The 24520-nt window shown below is 40.9% G+C and overlaps 1 protein-coding gene across 1 annotated transcript; it reads left to right on the forward strand.

Annotated features, from left to right (window-relative positions):
• Positions 1 to 11355: 11355 nt before the first annotated feature.
• On the forward strand, positions 11356 to 24132 carry UBE2V2 (ubiquitin conjugating enzyme E2 V2). Its single transcript, XM_079722422.1, has 3 exons — positions 11356 to 11490; positions 16032 to 16157; positions 23005 to 24132. Exons 1-3 carry the CDS (start codon positions 11446 to 11448, stop codon positions 23149 to 23151), a joined length of 318 nt encoding a protein of 105 aa, XP_079578548.1. The 5' UTR covers positions 11356 to 11445; the 3' UTR covers positions 23152 to 24132.
• Positions 24133 to 24520: the final 388 nt, after the last annotated feature.

The raw sequence follows: 24520 nt of genomic DNA on the forward strand, positions 1-24520 counted from the left end.
TTGAGATGGAGATCTCTGGAAGATTTTCGCCGTTTGATATTATGTGGAGCTGGGAGGTCTCTTGTGGACCAGTGTCCTGAAGTTGGCTCTCCCACCTCAGAGGCACAGTACTGACTCCTGGCTCCTCAATTTGGGATGATTTGTTGTCTATTCATGTATTCCACAGATGCAGGGTACATCAAGTTGATTGTGGAGCTTTAATCCGCTGCTTCTGAGGCTGCTGGGAGAGGTTTCCCTTTCTCTTCTTTGTTCTCACAGCTCCCGGGTCTCAGCTTTGGATTTGGCCCCGCCTCTGCGTGTAGGTCGCCGGAGGGCGTCTGTTCTTCGCTCAGACAGGAAAGGGTTAAAGGAGCAGCCTCTTCGGGAACTCTGGCTCACTCAGGCCGGGCGGGAGGGAGGGGCACGGAGTGCGGGGCGAGCCTACAGCGGCAGAGGTCGGCGTGACGTTGCACCAGCCCGAGGCGCGCCGTGCGTTCTCCCAGGGAAGCCGCCCCTGGATCCCGGGACCCCGGCAGTCTTGTTGTCTTTTTGATGACAGCAATTCTGACAGGTGTGAGGTGGTATCTCATTGTGGTTTTGATTTGCATTTCCCTGATGATTAGTGATGTTGAGCATCATCTTTTCATGTGCTTGTTGGCCATCTGTGTGTCTTTGGAAAGATGTCTTATTCAGATCCTCTGCCCATGTTTTAAATCAGGTTGCTTTTTTGGATGTTGAGTTGTATGAGTTCTTTGTGTATTTTGGATATTAATCCATTATCAGATGTAGTGTTTGCAAATGTCTTCTCCCATTCTATAGGCTTCCTTTTTGTTATGTTGAGAGTTTCCTTCACTGTGCAAAGCTTTTAGTTTGATGTAGTCTCATTTGCTTATTTTTGCTTTTTTTCCCCTTGCCTGAGGAGACATCCAAAAAATTATTGCTAAGACTGATGTCAAAGAGCATATTGCCTAAGTTTTCTTCTAGAAATGTTAAGGCTTCAGGTGTTACGTTTAAGCCGTTGATGGATTTTGAGTTTACTTTTGTGTGTGGTGTGAGGGAGTAGTCCAGTTTGATTTTTGTGCGTGTAGCTGTCCGGTTTCCCCAGCACCATTTATTGAAGTCACTGTCTTCATTGTATGTTCTTGTCTCCTTTGTTGTAGATTAATTGCCCACATAAGTGCGGGTTCATTTCTGGTTTGCCCGTCTTAAAAAATTTGCGTTATTTGTCTCTTTATTGTTGAGTAGTAAGAGTTCTTATATATTCTAGATACAAGTTCCTTATTAGATGCACGGTTTGTAAATATTTTCTCTCATTCTGTAGGTTTTTTGATTTTCTTGATGGTATCCTTTGAAACCCCGAAGTTTTAAATTTTGATAAAGTCCAATTTATCTATTTTTTTCTACTTTATTAAGATGAAAAGTCTGGCTTTTGGTATGTACTTCATCGTCTATCTGACTCTTTGTTTTAAAAACATCATGTTGACATGTGTAAGTTCTAAGTGATGATCTGGTTATGATTATTATCCAGGATTACCACATGACAGAGGGTAGGGGTCTCAGCCCTGCCTTGCCAGGTGTGAGGTTTAACATTAACAGAGTTACATAGCCAGATAGCAGGCATGCTTCAAGCAGTTTATTCGTTGTATAAGTATGTAATTATGCCATAAATTTTTTTCAGTCTATTGACTGGAATGTTATTGAAAAGTACCAACGATGCATAGCTTGGTTTACTGTTTGTTATTCATGGTAGTGTCACCTGCTAACTAAATTATCAGTTACAGCTTACTAAACAGTATTGATGTAAGTGGTTGTTTCCTGAGAGCATATACTTAAGTTATTGAAAAGTTTTTAATTTTCTCAAGTGTTCACCCTGCCAGCAGTGACTTGGCAGGATATTTCCTTTGCTTCTAACTGCAGCTCCCTGGTGTCACAGGAGAGCCCCTGTACCCTGTAGGTGGTCTCCGTCAGAGGGAGGTGTGGCAGTCCTCACTCCACTTGGAAGTCCCTGCTGGAGAGGAAGCAGAGTATGTTGTGGTTCACCTAGCTTTCTGCCACTCCCGAGTTTATTCTCAGGGAGGCATTCCTTCTTAGTTCTGAAGTAAACATTGCTTGCAGGTTTCCTGGAGAATATTAAGGAACTCTGTTCTCCCTGGTTAGTCTGCCTCATTGAGATATCAGTAGTGTGTCTGAGCAAAATCTCTTGTGGTAGCTTATTGCATTTGAATGTGTCCGCCTACATGGTCGTCCTCACCCATCACCACCGCCAAGATGCTGGGGAAGATTCTGTGTTCAGAATCGGCATCACCGGCTTCAGGACTGGCCCATAAGTGTAGACAGAAAGGTTGAAAGTAAGCGTCTGCTGTAAACGCACCACGTGTTTATTGAGTGGCTCCGATGTTGTCATTTCCTTATGGTGCAGTTTATATGTGAGTGATTTAATAATGAGAAAACAAATGGCTCAAGTAAAATCTAGTTTTCCCCCTTTGTGTATTATAATGTTTTACTTTTAAATTTTGTTTTGAGTTTACTTTTCTGAAGTGAAGCGGTACTAAAAGGATATTTTGTGTTCAAATACTTTCATTAAATAAACACATGAAGCTGCATATTTTTTCCTTACCTGAGTTAGTATACAGCACATAGGCTGTAAGAAGAGTTGTAGAATTTTGGGATAGTGGCTGGGGACAGAGTGGTTTTGGCTGTCACCTAAAGAGTACCAGTAGCATGATTCACATTCTACTGCACATAATGCAGCTTCCATACCACGGGTTTGAGGCACTTTGCAAATCCTCTAATCCAGAAGATTTGTGTTTGAAGGTGTAGTACAGATGCTTCAGATGTACGTTTGATTTGAAATTTTTTTCAGATTTATTTTCATCTGCCATATTTCATCAATTCTAAGACAAATTTTAATATCTGAAGTGGATATATGGCTTCAAACAGTGATTTATTCCTATGATTTGGGGGCTGACTGTGTGGTTTTGCCGGTCTCCCTTCACCTGACGGTGGGCTGGGCCTTGTGCCCAGGCGCCTTGGTTCTAGTCCGCGTGGCCACTCCAGGTGCCCTGTTTGGACTTCCTCGCATCCCAGTAGTGTCTGGGAGGTCAGAATTTACATGGTGGTTGGCTTCCAAGAAAACCAAACAGAAGCTATAGGGCTCTGATGAGGCTCGTCCCAGCCCAGAACCGCACCAGCATCGCGTTCTATCGAAACAAGTGGCCAGGCCAGCCCCGAGTCGGGGCGAGGCGAGTAGCCCTGGCCTCTGACCAGGAGGGCGTGTGCCTGGAGACAGGAGACAGGTTGTTCACAGCCGGCTCTGAGGCCGGCTGCACTCCGTGTGCTTTGTTCTTGAGGCTGGATTTCACAGACTGGACTATAAATCAAAGTGTATAAATATTTAAAAATTCTTGTTATATTTTGTCAAATTCCCTCTTCAGCAAGGTGTAGTCAATTTCCAGTGATGTGTAAGGATGGATAAATGTGGTTTATCCACTGTCTTGCCAGCGTTGTGTTTACTGTGCTTTTAATTTTATTTTTTGATGGGAGTACAGTAATGTCATTTTTTTTTTAAGCTGCATGTTTTTCTTATTTTCTCTTTTGGTTCATTTTCTTGTTGGATTATCAGTTGTATTTCATATCTATGAAATACATATCCATTTACTACTTCAGTGTAACTGGTTATTGATATTATAGGGTTTTAATATTTTAAAAATCAACTTAAAATTTTTATACCTTATGTTTATTACTTTTTCCCTTCTGTTTTTTTTTTTTTTTTTTTTTTTGACTTCTTAAGATAGGGTCATGTCTGATGTTCTGAAACAGTCCTCCAAATGGAATTCAAGAATCCTAAACTTGGGAGGAGCTTTAGGAATAACGTGGTTCTGCAAGGGTTCTGAAGCTGAGGATGGAGGTGGGGCAGAGACCTGGGGCAGGGTTTTTCCTTTCTCTCCGGTCCAGCCGGACCCCTCCTGAAGTAGGCTTCTATGTGCGGGTCAGTGAGCTGGGTTGGGGTAGGCTCATGTAGTGTAGTCCTGCATTTTACATCAAAGTCCGCAGAGTGTAAGAAAAAGACACTTTGCCCAAAGTCACCTTTCTAGTTTTGTGGTAGAGCAAAACTGCTACTTCAGGAAACTTTCCTGTTGCTTTTGTCATATAAGTGCTTCTCATACGCTGTGATTTCTGTGTCTTGCTGACCTGATACACTGTCGGCTCCATGAGGGCTGGGACTGGGACTGTCAGTGTGAGATCCCATGGCCTAGCACAGTTTCTAGCTCGTGCTTGATGTTTAGTTTTGGTTATTGGAGATAAATAAAATCACAGAATTAACAACAATAAAACGAACCACGTTTTTCTTAGTGGAGGCGTTGAACGTTTTTTCCCTGATTGCTCTTTCATCACAGCTGATGTTGTTCTCTCCTCTGCCCTCCTGTCCTTGAAGTCTGTGCTTAAACCCCTCCCTTGGTCTTCACCGCCGCAGGTGAAGTCTGAATTTGCAAGCACACCTGTCCTTCCAGGCAGTTTCTGGCTCTTTGCTCATTTATCCTCAACTGCTATCCCCAAACATTGCCTTCCATTCTCTCCTTGTTTGGGTACTGTTTCTCCTTTTCTTTTAGATGAAAGATTTTTAAACACCAGAAAAATGCATGAATACACATGCACCCACCCCCAGCTCTCTCAAACGCTAATAAATTATTGTTGCTTCAGGTTTTCTGGGTTGTTTTTTTTTTTTTTTTTTTTTTTTTGCGGTACGCGGGCCTCTCACCGTTGTGGCCTCTCCCGTTGCGGAGCACAGGCTCCGGACGCGCAGGCTCAGCGGCCATGGCCCACGGGCCCAGCTGCTCCGTGGCACGTGGGATCCTCCCAGACCTGGGGCACGAACCCGCGTCCCCTGCATCGGCAGGCGGACTCTCAACCACTGCGCCACCAGGGAAGCCCAGACACACTTTTTTTAATGAACCAGTTGAGAATAAGTTATAGACATGTCCCTCTTCGCTGCTAAATACTTCACTGTGTATGTACTGAAATCCGGGATGTTCTCTTACTTGACAATATAATTATCAAAATCAAGAAATTAACTTTGGTACCGAACTTTTATCTCTGGGCCCTGTTCAGACTGCCAGTTTTCCGCTAATGTTCTTTAAAGCAAAATAATAACGTATATATTTTTCTGCTACATGATTCAAGATTGGTCCTCTTTTAGTGTGGATTCCTGCTGACTTTTTTTTTTTTTTTTTTGATGTGGACCATTTTTTCAAGTTTTTATTGAATTTATTGCAGTATTGCTTCTGTTTTATGTTTTGGTTTTTTGGCCACAAGGCGTGTGGGATCCTAGCTGCGACCAGGGACCGAACCCGCACCCCCTGCTTTGGAAGGCGAAGTCTCAACCTCTGGATTGCCAGGAAAGTCCCCCTGCTGACTCTTAATGCTGCCTTTATTACATATCCTGTTTTCATACATGTATCTGTTTTGGGGCTTTCTTTTTCATTAGTCTGTTTGTCGATTCTTGCACTGACTTCACATTTTCTTAATTACTTTCTTTGGCTGATGGGGAAGTCTTAATATCTAGGGAAGTTATCCCCTCTGTTTTCTTTTTCTTTAAAAGTTTTCTCCAAACTCCTGCCCCTTAAGTTTTCCATAAGAATATTAGGACTCTTTGTCCTGTTCCAAGAACAATGCTATTGGAATTTCAGTTTAAATTACAAGAATCTGTGGATTAGTTTGAGGATAATTTATGCATTTGCAGTGAGTTTCTCATGTAGGCAGATTGCTCTGTTTATTCAGTTTTTTGACATTCTTTGCTTATGTTTTTTAATATTCTCCACTGACGTCCTGAATATTTTCACCTACTCTCCCCCTGAATGGTTTCTTTTATGTTGCGCCTGGAGAGTTTCTTCTTCAAGGAGACCTTCCTTGTCCGTTCTTTGGGGTTGGTTGTCCTTCTAGGTGTCCCCAGAGGATGTTTTACTTTGTGTTGTGCTATCTCTTTAACTGTCCTCCTCTCATAGACTGTAAACTTCTTGAGGGCAAACAAAGGTTTTGGTCCTCCTGGTGTCAGGTGCCTAGCATAGTAACTACATCCAGTAGTCAGAGGTTTATTGAGTGAAGGGATGAGTTAATGTAGAAGTAATGGATATGATCAAATAGGTCTCCCAGTGCTTTGCTGTCTAATGCGTGTTCCTCTACATGTGGTGTTTTCCTGATTTTGTTTCATCCCATTAAGGAAGAAAAGAATGTTAAAACCAAACAAATATTCGAGTCTTAAATTTCTGAAAAATTAAAAAATATTATTCACAGAGAGCTTTTATAAATGCTTCTGTTAATATATAATTTTAAGCAATGCAAAATCAGAAGGTAAGTCCCTATTTCTTAGACTTGAATTTTAAAACTTTCTTTATGATGTTTTTGTTTATATAGTGAATTTCAACAATGTGTATGTTTTGAAAAATATGTATTTTAAGTCGTACCCATTCTGAAGTTTCTCTTTCTTTTTTATTTTCTGAAGTATGCAGTATACAGTAATGGAAAGAGTTGTACTCATGCTGAGAAATGTGAATTTCACTTTTGACTCAGCTACTGGCTTGCCATGACCTTGAGTGAGTTACTTCATGTCTTTGATTTTTGTGAAAATGTGGATATATCTGCCCATCATACCTCAAAAGATATTTCCCTTATTCAGGTAGATGGCTGTATGGGAAAGTACTTTGAAAAATATAAAATGACAGTTATATTATTTCCCTGGGTAGGGAAATATTTTCCTTCGCGCACACCCAGGTGTGTGATATATGGAAAGGCTCTTTTTACCAGCGTTCGGAGCAGGATTTATTTTTGGCAGTTGCCCCCACAGCTGGTCATGACGTGTTCCTCCTCCCATCAGGTTTGCAGGGCCAGGGATGTGCATGCCATCCGGGACTGAGGGGAGGGAGTGAGAGTAATGGCGGGCGGCTTGGGCTTTGGGACTTGTTCCCTCCTCGCCTCCCCCACTCGCTCTCCATGTTGTTAGGGTGAACCTTGCGAAATCACTTTCTGTTGATCACAGAGATGCCTGAACATCAGCAGTTTCACTCATGTGGCCCAACCTAGTAGTTTAAGCCTTAATTTTCTTACTTAGTGAAATGGTGATGTTAAAACAACATAAGGTAAAATTTAATGCTTCTGCCTGTAAAGCTTTTAGCAAATGTCTGTCACATAGGAGGTGCTCAATAAATATGTCCATTTTAACTAAGTCAGCCTGCTGGGAGTTTGCGGGGACTCCGAACTCCCAGAGTGGGACGGGAAGCAAGCACTCAGATTACAGGTGGGACTGTTCAAGAGTTCCATCTTAGCAGCGTGCCCCCTCAGGTGTGTCGAAGGGTGACAGAAGCCCAAGCGCCTAAGAGAACTCTGCGGGGGCAGTTACGCAGCCTGGCCGGCCCATAAGCTGGGCGCCCCGACACTCCCTCCCCTAACCTACTACCGCCACTCTGGGTGTGTAGTGTGGGAGAGCCGGGTGTTCGTGAGGACCAGCTAGCTACGTAGTGCTGGAAAGCAGATAAGATGGAAGAAATTCATTCTGTTCGTATGGGGGTTTTCCTTTCATTTCTGTAGGTGATGATGATTCACCTGGTCAAATAGTGTGAAAGGGTGTCCAGTGAAGTCCTGCCCACCCCGTTCCCCGACATGACTAATATTATTCACCAGGACATTTTTAAAAATGGTACTTGATTATGCTTATATAGAAACATGTTTGTAAGTGAGGAAAAGAGCAAGTTACAAAATTATGAATCATGATATCATTTGGGAAAAAACACAGAAACATATATTACTATATATGGAAAGTAATCTCAAAAGAAATACACTGAAATGTTCATATTTATTTTTGGGTTTTCTACATCCCAGAGTGTAGAACTGGAATTCACCTGGCCCTCTTCAAAACTATACCACCTCATCTTTTTTTTTTTTTTTTTTTAGTGTTATCAGAGGTTTCTTAATTTAGATGGTTGGTTGCAAAGTGATGTTAAATTTGTTTTGCTGTCATTTCTTACGTTTATGTGGATAGATTGACAGATTTATTACTGTTTAAGGTTTTATTTGGGCTTTTTTCCTTATAACTGAAAAAGGTAAAAATATTTATGAGTTATAATTGGGAAATCCATGTTCCTAATAAACAGCATTTCAAGACTCATTCTAGTTTTTATTTAGCAGTGTTTATGCCTTTACTTTTGGTATTGTGGGAATTAAAGTTATTATTAGGAATCGGATAGCCTTGAGATTAAAAACTGGAAGCATGTTTTCTAGGTTGTTTGCATTCAGCATTTTGCTTTTGAATAGTATTAATTTGGGTCTTACCTCTTATGAATGGAGGTTCATTGTAATGTAGTAAGGAGGAGACTAGATTAGTGGATGCCTGGAGACTTGGGTTTTTGACTTGGTTTGGTAACTAACTGGTAGTTAAGTGACTTTAGGATTATCACCTAACTTTTTCTGGTGAGAATTTTCTTTTCTCTAAAGCGTTAGGTTTTGGACTGGATGTTCTCTGAGGTTTTTTTTTTCTTTTAATGAAGATCCCAGACTAAGGGATTAAAGTATTTAAAACTATTAAACAACAACAGTAATAAAAACAACATGCACACATATACACACATAGGAAAAAAGCAAGCAGAACTAATAGAAGAAGGCTCAGACATGGCAAGAGATCCAGAGGGCAGCTTATGTACACACTGCAACACTCACAGACCAACATCCCCATCTCGTGGTGTTTTCTCTTCACAGACATTAGTGGTTGGGTGAAATAAAACCAGAGTACTCTAGCCCTGAATTTAAAAATATAGCTCACTGCTGTTTGTTTTGAGTCTTATACTTTAAAAACAAAATAATCTTAGCTGCTATAATCTTTTAAACGTTAACATTGCCAATAACTGATCCATTAATCTTAGAACTGTTTCCCCAAAATGCAGCACAGAGAAATGGTGAAAAGTTTAGCAGTCACTAGGTTTATCGCTTTTATGGCACTTATGTAAAAAGAAACATTACTTTTACATTGTTTACTTTGTAGTTTTGGATGTGCATAAAGCTCACCTGACTGAATTGTTTATAAAAAGGAGGCAACAAAATTCAACACAAATTTAGAATTTTTCTTGGGGAATGACTTCATAATGGTAAGGGTAATCAGGGTCCTTTAAGAAGCCTTTAAAAAGCAAGTCAGTAGCAATAGATGGTGGAGATTCTGACTGTGCAGCTGCAGGGAATAGCAGTTGTCCCAGTGTTATGTGCATAGAAACAGCTCAGGGGACTGTTTCCTGGGGGCCAACCTTCAGGACTGTACAGAGAGCTTGAATTCTCCCAAAACGTAGATGGAGGTGAATGGAAGTTTTTTGTAATTTTACTTAATATGGACACTAAAATGGTCATAGTCAACATTTATTCTGTTTAAGATAGATTACCTTGTTTAATTTTCACAGTGGTTCTTTGGAACAGAAGCCACCGTGGTCTCACTTTTATAGATGAGAAAACAGGGCCGGGGCCCCTGTCTGGGAGGCAGCAGCACTGGGAGCTGGCCTTGGGCAGCGCCCACGATGCTGCCAGGATGGCTCGCTGTATAACCCAACGGTTAAGAGAGTGACTTTGGTCTAGAAACTGGTTTTTAATACTGGATCTGCCACTGATAACTGTGTGACCTTGGGTAGGTCACTTACTCTTTCAAACTTCAGTTTCCATAACTGTAAAATGAGTGCTTTTAGGATCAAATGGGATAATTTATTTAAAATAGCACACAGTGTACCCTGAACAAATGGTTATTACTAGTTATTGTAGTTGTAATAATGAGTACTCTTGTTTTTGTGATTTATAACAGCCCCATGTTTCTGTGGCCCAAGATTTTCAAGACTTTTTTATGAAGCACAGTACATAAAGTGGCTAGTTTTTTTTTTAATAATTTATTTTATTTTTGGCTGCGTTGGGTCTTCATTGCGGTGTGCAGGCTTCTCATTGCAGTGGCTTCTCTTGTTGCGGAGCACGGGCTGTAGGCGCACGGGCTTTGGTAGTTGTGGCTCGCAGGCTCAGTAGTTGTGGCGCACGGGCTTAGTTGCTCTGCGGCATGTGGGATCTTCCGGACCAGGGATCGAACCCATGTCCCCTGCATTGGCAGGCGGATTCTTAACCACTGCACCACCAGGGAAGCCCCGTGGCTAGTGTTTTTAGGTTACAGTACTTACTGGCTTTCCATTATTTGTCCAGAAGCATTACTACAAATTAGTAACTGAAAGAGATGTTTTAGTTTCAGCAAGAGAGGTAAGTTATACAAAATGACAGTCGCTTTAAAAGAGACATCACTTTTTTTCCTGCCTCATGATTGTGTGTGTGCTTGCATGTGAGAGGGAGGGAGGGAGGAAGGGAGAGAGGCGGTGCTCCAGAGCCAGAAGGAGAGGGTCCTGATTTTTTTCAAGACTTGTGCAGTGGGACTGGAGGGTGTTTCATGCTAGATGCTGTTGAGAACACGGAAAACCACAGGGTCCATCCTCTGGAGAGGCCAGGCCAGTGATCCTAGGACAGGTTGTGATAAAGTGCACAAATCATGGTTGGTTCCAGGGGTTGGAGGTCAGAATGGTGGCAAAGACCAGGTTCAGTGAGAGTGAGGGAGTAGGGACTGTGCAAGGCTGGGGGTTCTAGGCAGAGAGGAACATTTCTGTGTTAAGATTTTAGAAATAAGTAGAATGAGGAGGTCTAAAGAAGTGGAGGTGTGAGAAAGGCTGTTGGATCGTGAAACTGTTGCTGGGTTGGGCCCAGAGGAGAAGGACGTGTTTTAGGAAACATCCACCAGGAGGCTGGCTCTCCAGCCTCCAGCCCGCTGACGGGGGAGACGGGGCCCCCTGGTTATTAGGCAGCCAGCAGACTGGCTCAGGACCGAGGGTGGGGTCAGCATTTTCAAAAATAGTACCTCTTAGTGCATTTTTACAGATGGAACATAATTCTCTTCTCTGAAGATTACTGGAGAGTATATGCTAATGAAATGGAGCTTTTATGGGCTTTCTGGTCACGCCTGTTTATTCGATGTAGTGTTCTTGGCTGAGGAACAGGAATCTCAATTATGGAAAAATAATCACTTACGATGATTCCCTTATGATTGATTTATGTCAGTTTAAAACTGCTTGATTAGGAATTTATATACATGTTCTGTACTGCTGTTAATGTTTGGAACAGTGCTTTCTTTAGCGTTTTCATTTTGAAGGGTTTTTAGATTCAGCATTTTGGGGGGCAGAATGCTTTTTAAAGGGAATTTTGTCTTTGGGAAATAATTTTTAAAGGTTAATTTGGGAAAAGCTGAATTTGAATGTGTGTAGTCCTTATAATTATGAGCTTTTTACATTGACATTGACATTCTTTTGTATAGGCGTTAAAGTTCCTCGTAATTTTCGCTTGTTGGAAGAACTTGAAGAAGGACAAAAAGGAGTAGGCGATGGTACGGTTAGCTGGGGCCTTGAAGATGATGAAGACATGACACTTACAAGGTGGACAGGCATGATTATTGGGCCACCAAGGGTCAGTGCTATACATTACATATTTTTTTCTATTAATATTTATTGTCACTTTAGAGTAAGCATTTTATCTTATAATATTGATATTAAAATAAATAATTATGATCACTTTAACTGAAACACTTCCTCACCTTTTACTTATTTTGTATACATTTATTGATGCTTGATTTTCTGGAGGATTGGGGGGAAAAGCCTGATACGATCATTGCCGCCAAAGTGTTTGCAGTTGAGTAGAGGAGAAGAAATGAACACAAATGATAGATTCTGAATATGGCAGAGAAAGTTCACTGCGGGACTTTAGAATATGTTTCTTCTAGCTGGAATAATTGAGGAAAGCTGAACAGTGGAGGAAGTTGCCTTTGGAATGAGCCTTAAAGGACTGGCTGGTAGGATTTCAGAAGGTGGTGATGGGGATGGAGAACATTCCAGATAGAGAGGAGAAAAGGTGAGGAAACGGAGGGGTATTTGGGAAGAGCGAACAGTGTGTTTTGATGTACATGTTACTAACCCGCTGTGTGTGTCATCAGGGTTTCTAAATTGGTTTGTGTTGAGTGCACATTGCTGTTGGCCAATGACAGTTGACTCGCCATGGAAATGTTCTGGCCTCCATGTTTTCATCTATAAAATATGTAGACAAGGCTGATTCTTGCATATTTTCTAGCATTGCTGGCAACAGACCTGTTGTTTTATTCTTAGGTCTTTCTCAAGTTTATGACTTTCTATTTTTACTCAAAATCTTTTTCAGACTGGGAAATTCTTTTCTGCGTTGCATTCCTTACTCAAAGGCCCCATTTACTGCGCACCCTGCAGTGACTCTTGGAAATATGCGTTGTGTGTTTTTTGACTTGTTGGAAAGAACACAAATATGAAGTTTTTTTTAGTCTTTGGTTTTGTATACTGTTTGCTGCCTGTGATGGGAGCTTTCAACTGTTTTGCTGTTAGGTAGAGTTTAGATTTCCTCTTTATTTTTTATAAAAGAAAAATGGTCAGGTAATTAGCAATGTTAACTTTAGAGAATGAATTAATGTATGTTTTGCATTTTCTGGTATTCCTTTGCAGAATTCGTGCACTCTGCTAAACTAACAAGTTCCCTCTTCCCTCCAGTGCTCTGATTTTTCCATAAGACATGTGAGGAAGGAAATAAAATCCTGATGGTTAGAATTCTTGATGTTTTATTAACTTGGTATTTGTAATGAAAACCTTGATTTTCACTGCCTGTGAACAGTATCACCATGGTCTTTCTGGTAAAAGGAAGTGCTTATAATTTATGAGCATTCTTATCTAATGAACAGCTTGAAGATTGGACAGTCTGAACTGGGTGGAGTATACATTCGAAATGATTTACACTTGGTTTTTCTCTAGTCACTACCTCTAAGAGACTTTAAACTTTAAGAGTGCTTTGGAGTTTGTGCATAAGACCCCCCGTGATTTTGTGGGCTGCCCTGTAACCTAGTTCACAAGTCTCTCTCACCCGGTTGGGGTCATCAGCAGGACCCCCAAACTAGCTGTTTCCTGGTGTCACTGAACCACAGGAAGCTCGCTGGGTTGCTGTGCCCAGTGGGAGCCAAGGCTGCTGTAGGGTCGGATGGGGCTAGGCCTGCTTGCAGAGGGCGCAGAGACAGGACGCTGCCCCCTGCCACTTTCTGCTGGGGGTGTTGGGGGGGTTGTCTTGGAGCCCCTTCCCCTTCCTGTGGAGCAGGAGGCCCCCCTGAGAGGCCCTGTCCTTCCAGCCAGGCTTCCCCGCCTGCTGAGGCCTGGGGGGCTGTGTGAGAGTGGGCGGTCCCAGCACTCATTCAGCTGTTCAGCTGCCTTTTAATAAAACCTGCAGGGGCGGCATCTCGGCTTAGTTGGTTTTTCTTTGGAAGGTGCCAGATTCAGAACAATTTTGTCCCCAGTGTTAGGGTAATAGGAGAATTCCTACCTCAGCATTCTGTTACTTGGTTAGTTGTTTCTCAGTTTTTTATATGTTTTTTATGTTTTTCCACTATTTATTTGGATTTATATAATTAGCGATTTTGTTTTCCATATATGTTTGTGTATTAAATTTTCTAAGCAGTATTTTTTAGCATTAGATGTTTAGTAACATTTCCAAGTTTCCTTATGTGTATACTTACTTTAGAAGTTTTGAGAATTAAATGAATTAGTAATTAGACAATAAGAGAGTATCTGTAGTACATAATTAATAAACATTAGTTCCTTTTCCTACTCTCTTTTCTGTCACTCTTTTGTTAGACAACAGAAAGACTTGGCTCTTAATTTAAAATCCAGGGGTGATGAAATTAATCCAAGGTACCAAAAGTTAGGATGTTTAATCATTGTAGGCTAGCTTAGATTGAGGTATAATTTGCATATAGTGAAATGCATAGATATTACCATGATTTTCGACAAATGGAGCTTGTTACCCGCACCCATGTCGAGATACAGAACATGTCTGTGCCGCCAGAAATTCCCTGTGCCCCTGCCCTGCCCTGCCCCAGTCACTACTCCCTACCCCCTAGAGTAGTCTTGTGTGTTGTAGGACTTTGTACCAGTGGAATCGTGCAGTGTGTGTGCTTAGAGGCCCGCTTCTTTTGACTTGGCATATAATGTCTCGGGATCAGCTGTGTTGTTCCATGAAGTGGGTAGTGGTGTGTTTCACAGAGATGCCACAACGTGCTTATCGCTTCTCCTGATCGCAGCACTCCCTGGCCATTACAAGTAAAGCTGCTATGATTACAAGTCTTCTTGTGATCATAGGTTTGTTTCCATTTCTCTTGGATAAAATGCCTAGGAATGGAATTCCTACGTGGTAGGGGAGGTGTGTGCTTATTTATCTTTATAAGAAAATGCCATATTGTTTCCAAAATGGTTATACCATTCCCTACAACCAGCAAAGTATGAGAGTTCTAGTTGTTTCCATGTACTTTGAGTATTTTTAACAGTATGGAATTTCTCAGGGGCTATTTCAGAAAAAAATTTTTTCCTTTTATTTCTTTTTTTTATTGAAGTGTAGTTGATTTACAATGTTGTGTTAGTTTCAGGTGCACAGCAAAGTGATTCAGTTATACATACATACGTATCGATTTTTTTTCGATTCTTTTCACTTGTAGGTTATTACGAAATATTGAGTATCATTTTCCCTGTGCTCTACAGTAGGTCCTTGTTGGTTATCTATTTTATGTATACTAGTGTGTATCTGTTAACCCCAAACTCCTAATTTACCTCTCCCCCTGCCACTTTCCCCTTTGGTGACCATAAGTTTGCTTTTTATGTCTGTGAGTCTGCTTCTGTTTTGTATATAAGTTCATTTGTATCATTTAAAAAAAATTATTATTATTTTTAACGTAAGTTTTCTAGAGAGGCTGATGTGCATGTGAGTGGAGAATGACAGACCAGATGATTTCCTTGACCTTTAGTCCTGTTTAAACCTCTCCAGGTCCTGGGCATATTATTAATATATGTTTGCTGTTAAACTTGGATGAGTTTTATCCAGCTGTTTCTTTTTTAAAATATTGAAATATTTAATAATATATGTATAAGATTGTAGTATACATCTTAAATTACGGTAGTTTAATAACCCAGACCTGACCTCCACTTGGGAGAACTCTTACTTAAGGGAGAGGAAGCTGTGGATCAGTTGGGGTAAGTGAAGTCTATAGATGGTTAACTTCTGTTTTCCCATGTTTATACAGGAATCAACAGGTATTAAATTTGTCACTGCCATTTATTTTTTTACTTTCTTGTTTTAATTGCACACTAATACGTTTACCGAGTGAACAGAAGCCATAAGGATAAAGAAGAGTTAATTATAGGCATGAAAGTAAGCCTTGAAAAATCGAAAAGCATTAAGTCTGGTAGCTTTAAAATGGCTGTTTTATAATATGGTAATGTTCAACTTCTCGATTAAGAAACCCTGTTTTTAAATGATGTGGAAAAATAAAAGTTGGCTATTGTATCTCTGAATTTAGATAATGGAATGTAATGGACCAGAAAATTAATGAAGTAGTCACGTAAATGTAACTAATAAGAGTTACATTGAATTAATTGTTCTAGTGCTGGACAATGGTATAATATGACATTTATACCAGAAGATATATTGATTGCTGTATAAATGGGGTAACCATATAATTTATTGTCCAGCCAGACCCTTTTGAGAATGAAATGAAGTATTATTAATAATTAATACAGGAGCAGTAAGAATAAACAGAATTGTCCTGGAAACATGGGAACCTTTATATATGTGTGACACAGGTCAAGCCACAATATGGACTTCTGAGTAAAATCTGAATTTAAGTGGTCTGTTTTTTCCTTTTAATTTGTTATAGGCATTGACTGTACCACAAAAGCAAGTTCTGATCATTTTGATATGACTTTGTAGAATTATTTAATTTTATAAAATCTCTACTTTTAAGTGTGCTTGCTGCCTTTTTTCTAACCATATAGATCAAATAAATTTGTAGAAAAGTAAATTCTTGATCATGCAAGTGGCGACATTAAGTACATTTATATTGTACTTTCCCTCTTGATTAGCACTTCAATATTATTATTATTATTTTTGCCTTCCAGACAAATTATGAAAACAGAATATATAGCCTGAAAGTAGAATGTGGACCTAAATACCCAGAAGCACCTCCATCAGTTAGATTTGTAACCAAAATTAATATGAATGGAATAAATAATTCCAGTGGAATGGTAAGTTAAAATAGTCATTTTATTCTTACATAACCTGGTCAGGAGAATGTTAAAGCAACAACAAAAAAAGGACCTTTGTTTAGCGGACAGTCTAAAACAGTTTGTCTCATGTTGTTTTTCTCTTTTGAATGGACCTTTCCTTAAGAACCTTTATGTACTAGCCTAGATAGAGATGAGGGTTTTATTAATTGCTTCAGTAGTCATATTTCAGCTGAATCCTTATTTGGTGATAAGATAGTCATTGTTTCTCTTTGAATTAACATTTTTCTTTAGGGTTAAGGTATATTGGTGAGATTAAAAGGATGAATATTCATGAAGAGGAGGTTTTTCTTTGAGGCACAAGTATGTCTGTACGGGAACAGACAGTCGTAGTTGAGCATGGTTGTTTAAAGCAAATAAATCAAAATGATGTGCTCTACCTGACTCACGGAAGTGAGCAGAAATAATTTCCAATAGGAGTCTTAGGTTCATACGAGTATTAGAACTTGAAGTGCAGGCTCTTGAGGTGCCGTGTTGAGGGCACCCTCGCATGCAGAATACATGTTAGGAAGCATGATAACGTGATGATAGTGGCATGAACATCATCTGTCATAGGAACAGAACGTTACCTTAACTTCTGTGTGCGCCTACTCATCCCGTCCCTGTGTTCCCTTTCCCCAGCAATGGTAATTAACATCTGGAGCATTTCTTTTATGTTCTCTCACTTTTTCCTTATAGTTTTAGCCCAGGTATCACATCTGTACAGCTAGCCTTCCTTCCTCCCTCCCTCTTTCCTTCTCTTCCGTCCATCATCCATCCCAAACCATGAGTTTATACCATCATCTCCAGTTCTGTTCTAACACTGCAGGGTGTTTTTCAGATTTCATCCTTTCTATGCTTGTAGTTCTTGCCTTCAGCTGTGAGAAACCTGCCTTCTGTTGCCCAGTGTGTTTACCTGCATGTGCTCAGTCCCCCTGTGTGAAAGCACACTTCCAGCAGCAGGCTGGGTCCTGGACACAAAGCTGGCTGTCCGGCCGCCACCCCACCCCAGGGCCCCAGGTGGGCTGGCTCCTCCCTGCTGGGTGCACCGGACAAAAGCATGACCCTGACTGGAGGAGCGCTGTTGGGCATCTCAGCCCTGGACCTGCTGGGCCACTCCCATACCTCCCTGCGTGCGGTGCGCCAGCCGGTGCTGGGCCCTGAGAGTCCTCCCTGCCCTGCCTGCTAGGGCATCAGTCCATGGACATTTATTGTACAGCGTGTTGATGCGTTCAGGTGTAATAATCATCTGATCTTGTGGTTTCTATCTTTACACGTGTTTCTTGTTTCCTGCCTACTTTTGAAATGGCCGTTCTCAATTCTTTTCATTGTTTCTGTTCTTCCAGTGGTTATTCTAGAAATTACAGCACGCATACTTAACTATTTCTGTGTCAAGTAATATAAGAGATGTGATGGAAGCAGGATTATGAAACAGTTTGAATTTACAGAAGGGATATTGTTTAGGGAATTTCTTTTATGACATACAACTTTGCCTTTATGAGGAAGATATTTTTGTGAAATTTCTTTACCAGGAATAGCTGTTCTTCACAACTGCTGGTTTGTTTTCATATTGTAAACTCTGCAAATTAGGTAATTCATAGTGAGTTCTACATTGTTGTGGGAACTAGGAAATTCAGGATTAAATTTCAGACCTGCCTTACGAGCTTACCTGATCTCATCTTGGACATTATGCCTCCTTCTCTGGCTCTCCTCCTTAAACCCTCTAGCATTAAGGTCTGTTAGTCTTTGTTGAAAATGTGACTCGAGTCCGGTCTTACTTTTCTCCTTACGTTGCCACCGAGTGAATGTTAGCCATCATCTCTTTTCTGGGCCCTGCACAGCCTCTCTGATTCTCCTGCTTTACCTCCCCCAGTCTTTACAGAGCAAGCAGCGGGGGCATCTTTCTGAGGCACAGGTTGTGTCCTGTCGCTTCTGTGCTTTAAAACCCTGCAGTGGCCTCAGCCACACGTGCACACTCTCTGCCCTGCACACCTTTCCTTTGGCCTCAAGACCGTTGCACTTCCTGTTCTTCCTGGGGGGACATTCTTACGGACTCTTTCTTCACTTCCCTGGGTAAGTGTCACTCTCAGAGAGTTCTGTCCAGACTCCCAGTCTGAACTGTGTCTGTTTTGTTACTCTGCTACAGTCACTCTTTTATTCTTCCCCTTTGTAGCAGTTACTATAAATTATCATTTTTCTCTTTGTTTTTATTTTTGGCGTTTTTAAAAGAATTGTTTCTAACACGCAGGCAGGTTTTAGAGAATGATGTAACCAACACCCTCCACTTACTCTCCTCAAATCTTAACATTTTTGTCTTATTTGTAACAGGTCTTTTTTTAAAGAAAGACTGCATTATACAGAGTTAACTTTGTGCCTTTCCCGGTTTCCCCTTCCTCTTTCCTCAGAGGTGGCTCCATCTCAGATTTGGCATTTATCATTTCCATGCATGGTTGTGTTTTTACTGTGCACATTTGTGTGTGCTTCTGTGTTGTATCCCTTTTGTGTGGACTCATGTGAGTGACTTTTGAACTTCATCCATGCTATGTCATACAGATTAGAATGTTCCTTTTTATTGTTTAATATTCCATTTTTCATTTGCTGGGGATTTAGGTGGTTTTCAGTTTTCACTGAAAAGATTGCTACAGTGAACATTGTTATACAAGTATTCTTATACCCTAGAACACACTTCTCAGGACTGGGTGTTCGTGGGTTCCAGTAGGTTATGGATCAATATTTTTATAAAGTACAATGAAAGTGAATTACTAGCAAAATGAAATTAAGAAGAAAATCTAAGCTCAGATTTTTTAAGATAAAAGTTTCTCTGTCAAATTGCTGTAGAACTCTCTACTCTGAATTTCTGTGTTTATCTTGTGGTGGACCAGTAAAAATCAGTGCAAGGCCTTGGGCTGTTCCGTGAAAGGTGCTTTCAGTGGCCCTGCTCTAGGGCATTCACCTAGAAGTAGGATGTCTGCTGAGGTGGGGTCTGGGTGGGGCTTGTCTTCAGCTTGACTGACGTCTGCCCGGGCCCTCCCAGGGTTGTCCATGTCTGTCCTGCTCACTGTGTGTAAGTGCCTGTGACTGTCCATCCCCACCAACGCTTCATATAGTCAGGCTGCAGTGGGGACCTGGAAGCAGAGAAATTAAGTCCTGGTTTAATTATTGGAGCATAGGTGTGCGTATAGAGTGACTGGATTAGGCATCAGGTTTTCTTTTGATTGATGTTCATTGTGGTTTGATTTGCATTCCCCTGGTTAGGCACCTTTTCACCTGCTTATTGGCCATTTTTTTTTTTACCCTCTTTGGAGAAATGTCTATTCAGAACCGTCTAAAACGACAAGGATTTATTGTCTCACAGTCTTTGTGGGCTGGGACTGTGGCCCAGGGCCTCTCACAGGGCTGCAGCCCACATGCCAGCCTGTGCTGTGGTCTCTGCTGAAAGCTCGGCTGAGGAAGGATGCAGCTCCAGCCTCACTCACGTACGTGTTGGCAGTAGTCAGTTCTCAGTCAGGCTTCAGTTCCTTATACACTATAGCCAGAGGCCACAGAGCAGTTCACAGCACAGCAGCTGGTTTCCGTCTGCAAAGCAGGGGAGTGAAAGCAAGAAAGAGCAGGATGGAAGCCGGAGTATTTTTGTAGCTTAACGTCAGAAGTCATATCCCAGCGTTCTGTCCAGCCCACACTCCAGGGAGGGGTCACATAGGACGTGAAGGTCAGGAGTTGAAGATCTTCGGGAACCATCACAAAAGCTAGTGTCTTAGTTTGGCTGCTGTCACAAAAGTACCATAAACCGGGGGTGGTTTGGCAGCAGAGATTATTTCTCACAGGCTGGAGTCTGGGAAGTCTGAGATCAGGGTGCCCACGTGGTCGGGTTCTGGTGAGGACCCTCATTCTGGGCTGCAGATGACTGACTTCTTGCTGGGTCTTCACAGGGAGGACAGAGCAAGTTCCAGTCTCATTCTCTCCTGATCCCATCGTGGTGGCGCCACCCTTGGGTCCTCACCTAAACCTATTGATAATTACTTCCCAAGGTCCTCAGCTCCTGGTGCCTTCCCGTGGTGGTTAGGGTTTCAGTGCATGAGTTTTGGGGGACACAAACAGGTAGTCCATAACGGCTGTCTACCACGATCCACTTTGCCCACATTTCAATTGAGATATTTAGCCTTTATTATTAAGTTCTAAGAGTTCTTAATTTACTGAACAAGAGCCCCTTGTCAGGTATATGATTTGCATGAATTTTGTTTCATTCTGTGGGTTGTCTCTGTTTTCTTGATGTTTTCAACACAAAAATTAAAAAAATTTTATATAGCCAATTTATCTACTTTTTGTTTTGTTGAAAGTATTTAGTTGTTATATCTAACAAACCATTGTCAAATCCAACGTCACAGAGATTTACTCCTGTTTTTTCCTAAGAGTTTTATTGTTTCAGCTGTTAATTTAGGCCTTTGATCCGTTTTGAGTTAAGGGTCCAGCTTCATTCCTTTGCACGTGAATGTCCAGTTGTCCCAACACCATCTATTGAAGAGACTGTCCTTTCCCCATGGTTGACACGCTTGTCAGAGATCTTTTGACTGTACGTGCATGGATTTACTTCTGGGTTCTCAGTTGTATTCCATTCCATTGATCTGGGTTCTCAGTTGTATTCCATTCCATTGTTCTCTATGTCCATCCTTGTGTGAGCACCACCCTTGGTTTTTGTTTGTTTTTGTTTGGTTTGGTTTGCTTTTTTGTTTTGACCACCTGCGCGGCATGCGGGATCCTAGTTCACTGACCAGGGATCGAGCCCGTGCCCCCTGCAATGGAAGTGCAGTGTCTTAACCACTCGACCGCCAGGGAAGTCCCACACCCTTCTTGATTACTGTAGCTTTGTAGTAAGTGTTCTTTTTCATATTGTTTCGGCTATTCTGGTTCCTTGCATTTCCATATGAATTAAAGGATCAGTTTGTCCAGCTCTGCAAAAAAGAAAAGAAAGGGCAGTTGAAATTTTGATAGGGATTGTGTGAAATCTGTAGATCAATTTGAGGAGTATTGTCAACGACATTAAGTCTTCTGATCCATGTACATGGGATGTCTTTGTCAACAGTTTTTTTATAGTGTTCAGTGTACATGGCCTACACTTCTGTTTCTTATCCTATTGTAAATGGCATTGTTTCCTTGAGTTGATTTTCAGATCATTCATTGCAAGCACACAGGTGAGGTTTTGTTTGTGGATCCTGTACCCTGCAGCCTTGCTCTACTTGTTTATTCCCTCCAGCAGTTCCTTTAATGGCGGCCTTAGGATCTGTGTACAAGGCCATGGCATCTGTGCATAGAGATGGTTTCACTTCTTTCTTTTCAAAACCTTTAATTTCATCTTCTTGCCTAGTTGCCTGGCCAGAGCCTCCAGTTCAGTGTTGAGTAGCAGTGATGGCAGCAGATGTCCTTGTCTTGTCTTAGGAGGAAAGCTTTCAGTCCTTCACCATTGGGTGTGCTGTTAGCTGTATATTTTTTATAGGTGCTCTTTATTGGGTTGATATACCTAGTTGAGTGTTTTTGTCATGAAAGGTTGTTGGATTTTGTCAAAGCTTTTTTGTGTCTGTTGAGATAATCATGGATTTTGCTCTCTGTTCTGTTAATATGGTGTATTACGTTGATTGATTTTTATATAGTGAACCAACCTTGCCCTTCTGGGATAAATCCCACTTGGTTATGGTGCATAATGAGATTCTTTATATGTTGCTCAAGGTCAGCCATAGGTGAGAGTTCATGGCCTTCTCAGGTCTTTTGAGCCTGTACAGCCCTGCACATGTGTGTCTTCTAGATTCACAGGCGTGTGTTGGAACTTTTCAAAGCCTCACTGAACATCTCATTTCCCAGCTTTCCTGTGAAGTATTTGGTCACCTTCCTGCTTTCCTCTTACCACCTCCTCGCTCAGCAGAGGTGTTAAACAGTTTAAGCAATTTCTTTAATTTAAAAAAAATTTTATTTTTTATTGAAGTATACAGTCGATTTACAGTATTATATTTGTTTCAGATGTACAACATAGTGATTCAGTATTCTTATAAATTATACTACATTTAAAGTTATTACAATATAATGGTTATCTTTCCGTGTGTTGTATAGTACATCCTTGTTGCTTATTTTGTACATAGCAGTTTGTGTCTCCGAGGTGTCACACAATTGACACTGGTTATTTTTGGCAAACACCAGGTGGAGGAGTGGGCCAGGGACTAGGTGGTCCTCCGTGGGTGAGTTCTGAGGTCAAAGAGAAACCCTGTGGGAGGGGTTTTCCAGGGAACTGCCAGGCAGGCCAAGAGATGGCAGGTACCTGGGGGTGAGGCTTTGAAGGAGCTCCAGCCCCATCCTCCCAGTTTCCTGCAGTGGAAGATGAATTTAGCACAGTTCAGAGAACACACGGGAGAGAGAGATCTGAAAGCAGAGGTCAAGGTTCGCAGTTCTTTCCTTAATCCTGGTGGAGGTCATTTTCCAGACTTTGGGTCGTGGCACTGGAAATGGAGAGAAACCTCTGACCTTATCAAGAAGGAATTGGTAAATATGTTTACGTGTAGTTATTTTATATAACATTTGTTTATTTCTGATGACCGAAGTTCACTACACGTTTACAGAAAAGCACCACACAAAAAGGACACAAATTTTTAGGAAACACCTGTTGAAGAAGGAATATTTTCCCTAAGTATTATATGAACCAGTAGTTTCATAATGTTCACTTTGTGAAAATAGAGCCAGGCTATGAATTTTTAAAAGTACTTCTTATCAAAGTGTGTCTAGTAAGTCGGTGCCAGACCCCTTTAAACTTGGTAGTTAATTTTACTCTTTTTCCCCCTCCTTTCAGGTGGATGCACGGAGCATACCAGTGTTAGCAAAATGGCAAAATTCATACAGCATTAAAGTTGTACTTCAAGAGCTAAGACGTCTAATGATGTCCAAAGAAAATATGAAGCTTCCACAGCCACCAGAAGGACAAACATACAACAATTAATTTTAGTGGATTTAAAACTTGTCTTAAATCAACAACCTTCTATTCATGTTAATGTCTTGATTAAATATCACAATGCAAAATACCCACACATTAAGTAAGATAATTCCAGCTGGTAAACATGACCTGGACATCTGTAAGAGTATATTTAATACATGTACACCCATTATGTTTTCAGGTAACAGGAGGAGAATTCAGCACAGTTTTTTTTCTTGTTAAGGCGCCGTCATTTACGCATGAACCTGGAGTACTCAGAGTGGAGCTCAGGTTTCCAGGTGGAAGAACAGCGAGAAGTGTCAGATGACTGTGCAAGCAGATGTGTTTCTGAAGAGAAAGCTCAAGAAGGAAAACCCAGAACGGCGTGCTCTTGCTTAGTGAAAGAGCTTCCGTTGAAATTGTCTAAAATAGCAGGTACAATGAATATTGTCACAAAATGTGTTCATTTTTGAAGCGGTATAGGTGCTGACTACTAGTAGTATCAAAAACACGTTCAGGATTGTTTTGATACCTGTATTTATAAGAAAATTGTTGTGGGGAGGTGGACGGATTTCCGTTACAAGCTGTTCCTGGGTGTTCCATGTACCAGACGCGGTGAAGAGTTGTTTACAGTCTTTGTTGGACAAACCATGCATTTACATTTAAATGAAATCAACAAAAAGGAAATAGATGTATGGATATGTGATTTTGAGATTAACGTTAGTCTTAAATTGTAAATAAAATGTGGAATGTGTCCTCAGAAACTGTGCCATTTCTGTTATATTGATGTGGTATGTGTACAGTAACTTGCTGAGGTAGCAGAAATTGGAATTATTGTAGCCTTCCCCTATACACACCTTTTATTATTCTATATTGTATACTTCTTGCAAATTGGAATTTGTGGAGTATTTAACAGTACAGATTACCTAATAAGTTTAATTTCTTGTTAGGAGAAGGAGGAATCCCAGGTATTATGTTTTGAATTTGATTTCACCAGAAATATTGTTAAGAAAGATGTTTGAGTTCTAGCAGTTTTTATAGAATTAAAGATTGCAAATTATCCAAATATACATTCCAATTTTTCTTCATAATATCTGCCCCCAGTGCTCTTAGCACTAAGAGCATTTTTTTCACTTTTTTTGTTTTGTTCACTTATCCTTTGCTTTGGCAGCTACATAATTCTGAATTGAAAGTCCATCTGTGCTCTGCTTTTACCAGAGTGACTTGAGGCTTTCGGTTGCCTTTTTTTCATCTCAGAGCGCTTGGGTGTACTACTTTGTTGAAAATACTTCTCTCTTATGGGTTCTGTTTTCTGAAGAAAATAGTAAGGTGGTCATGTAACAAGGACAGATTTCTCAACCCTGACATGTTTTTATCAAGTGCATTCAAAGTTAAA

This window comes from Hyperoodon ampullatus, assembly GCF_949752795.1.
Source record: "Hyperoodon ampullatus genome assembly, chromosome: 17".
Taxonomy (NCBI): domain Eukaryota; kingdom Metazoa; phylum Chordata; class Mammalia; order Artiodactyla; family Ziphiidae; genus Hyperoodon; species Hyperoodon ampullatus.

Excerpts from the sequence above, each read along its gene's own strand:
- UBE2V2 (XM_079722422.1), top strand. The coding sequence starts at position 11,446 with ATGACACTTACAAGGTGGACAGGCATGATTATTGGGCCACCAAGG. Across the intron at positions 11,491-16,031 it reads TGATTATTGGGCCACCAAGG|ACAAATTATGAAAACAGAAT; the intron begins GTCAGTGCTATA and ends TTTGCCTTCCAG. Across the intron at positions 16,158-23,004 it reads TAAATAATTCCAGTGGAATG|GTGGATGCACGGAGCATACC; the intron begins GTAAGTTAAAAT and ends CCCTCCTTTCAG.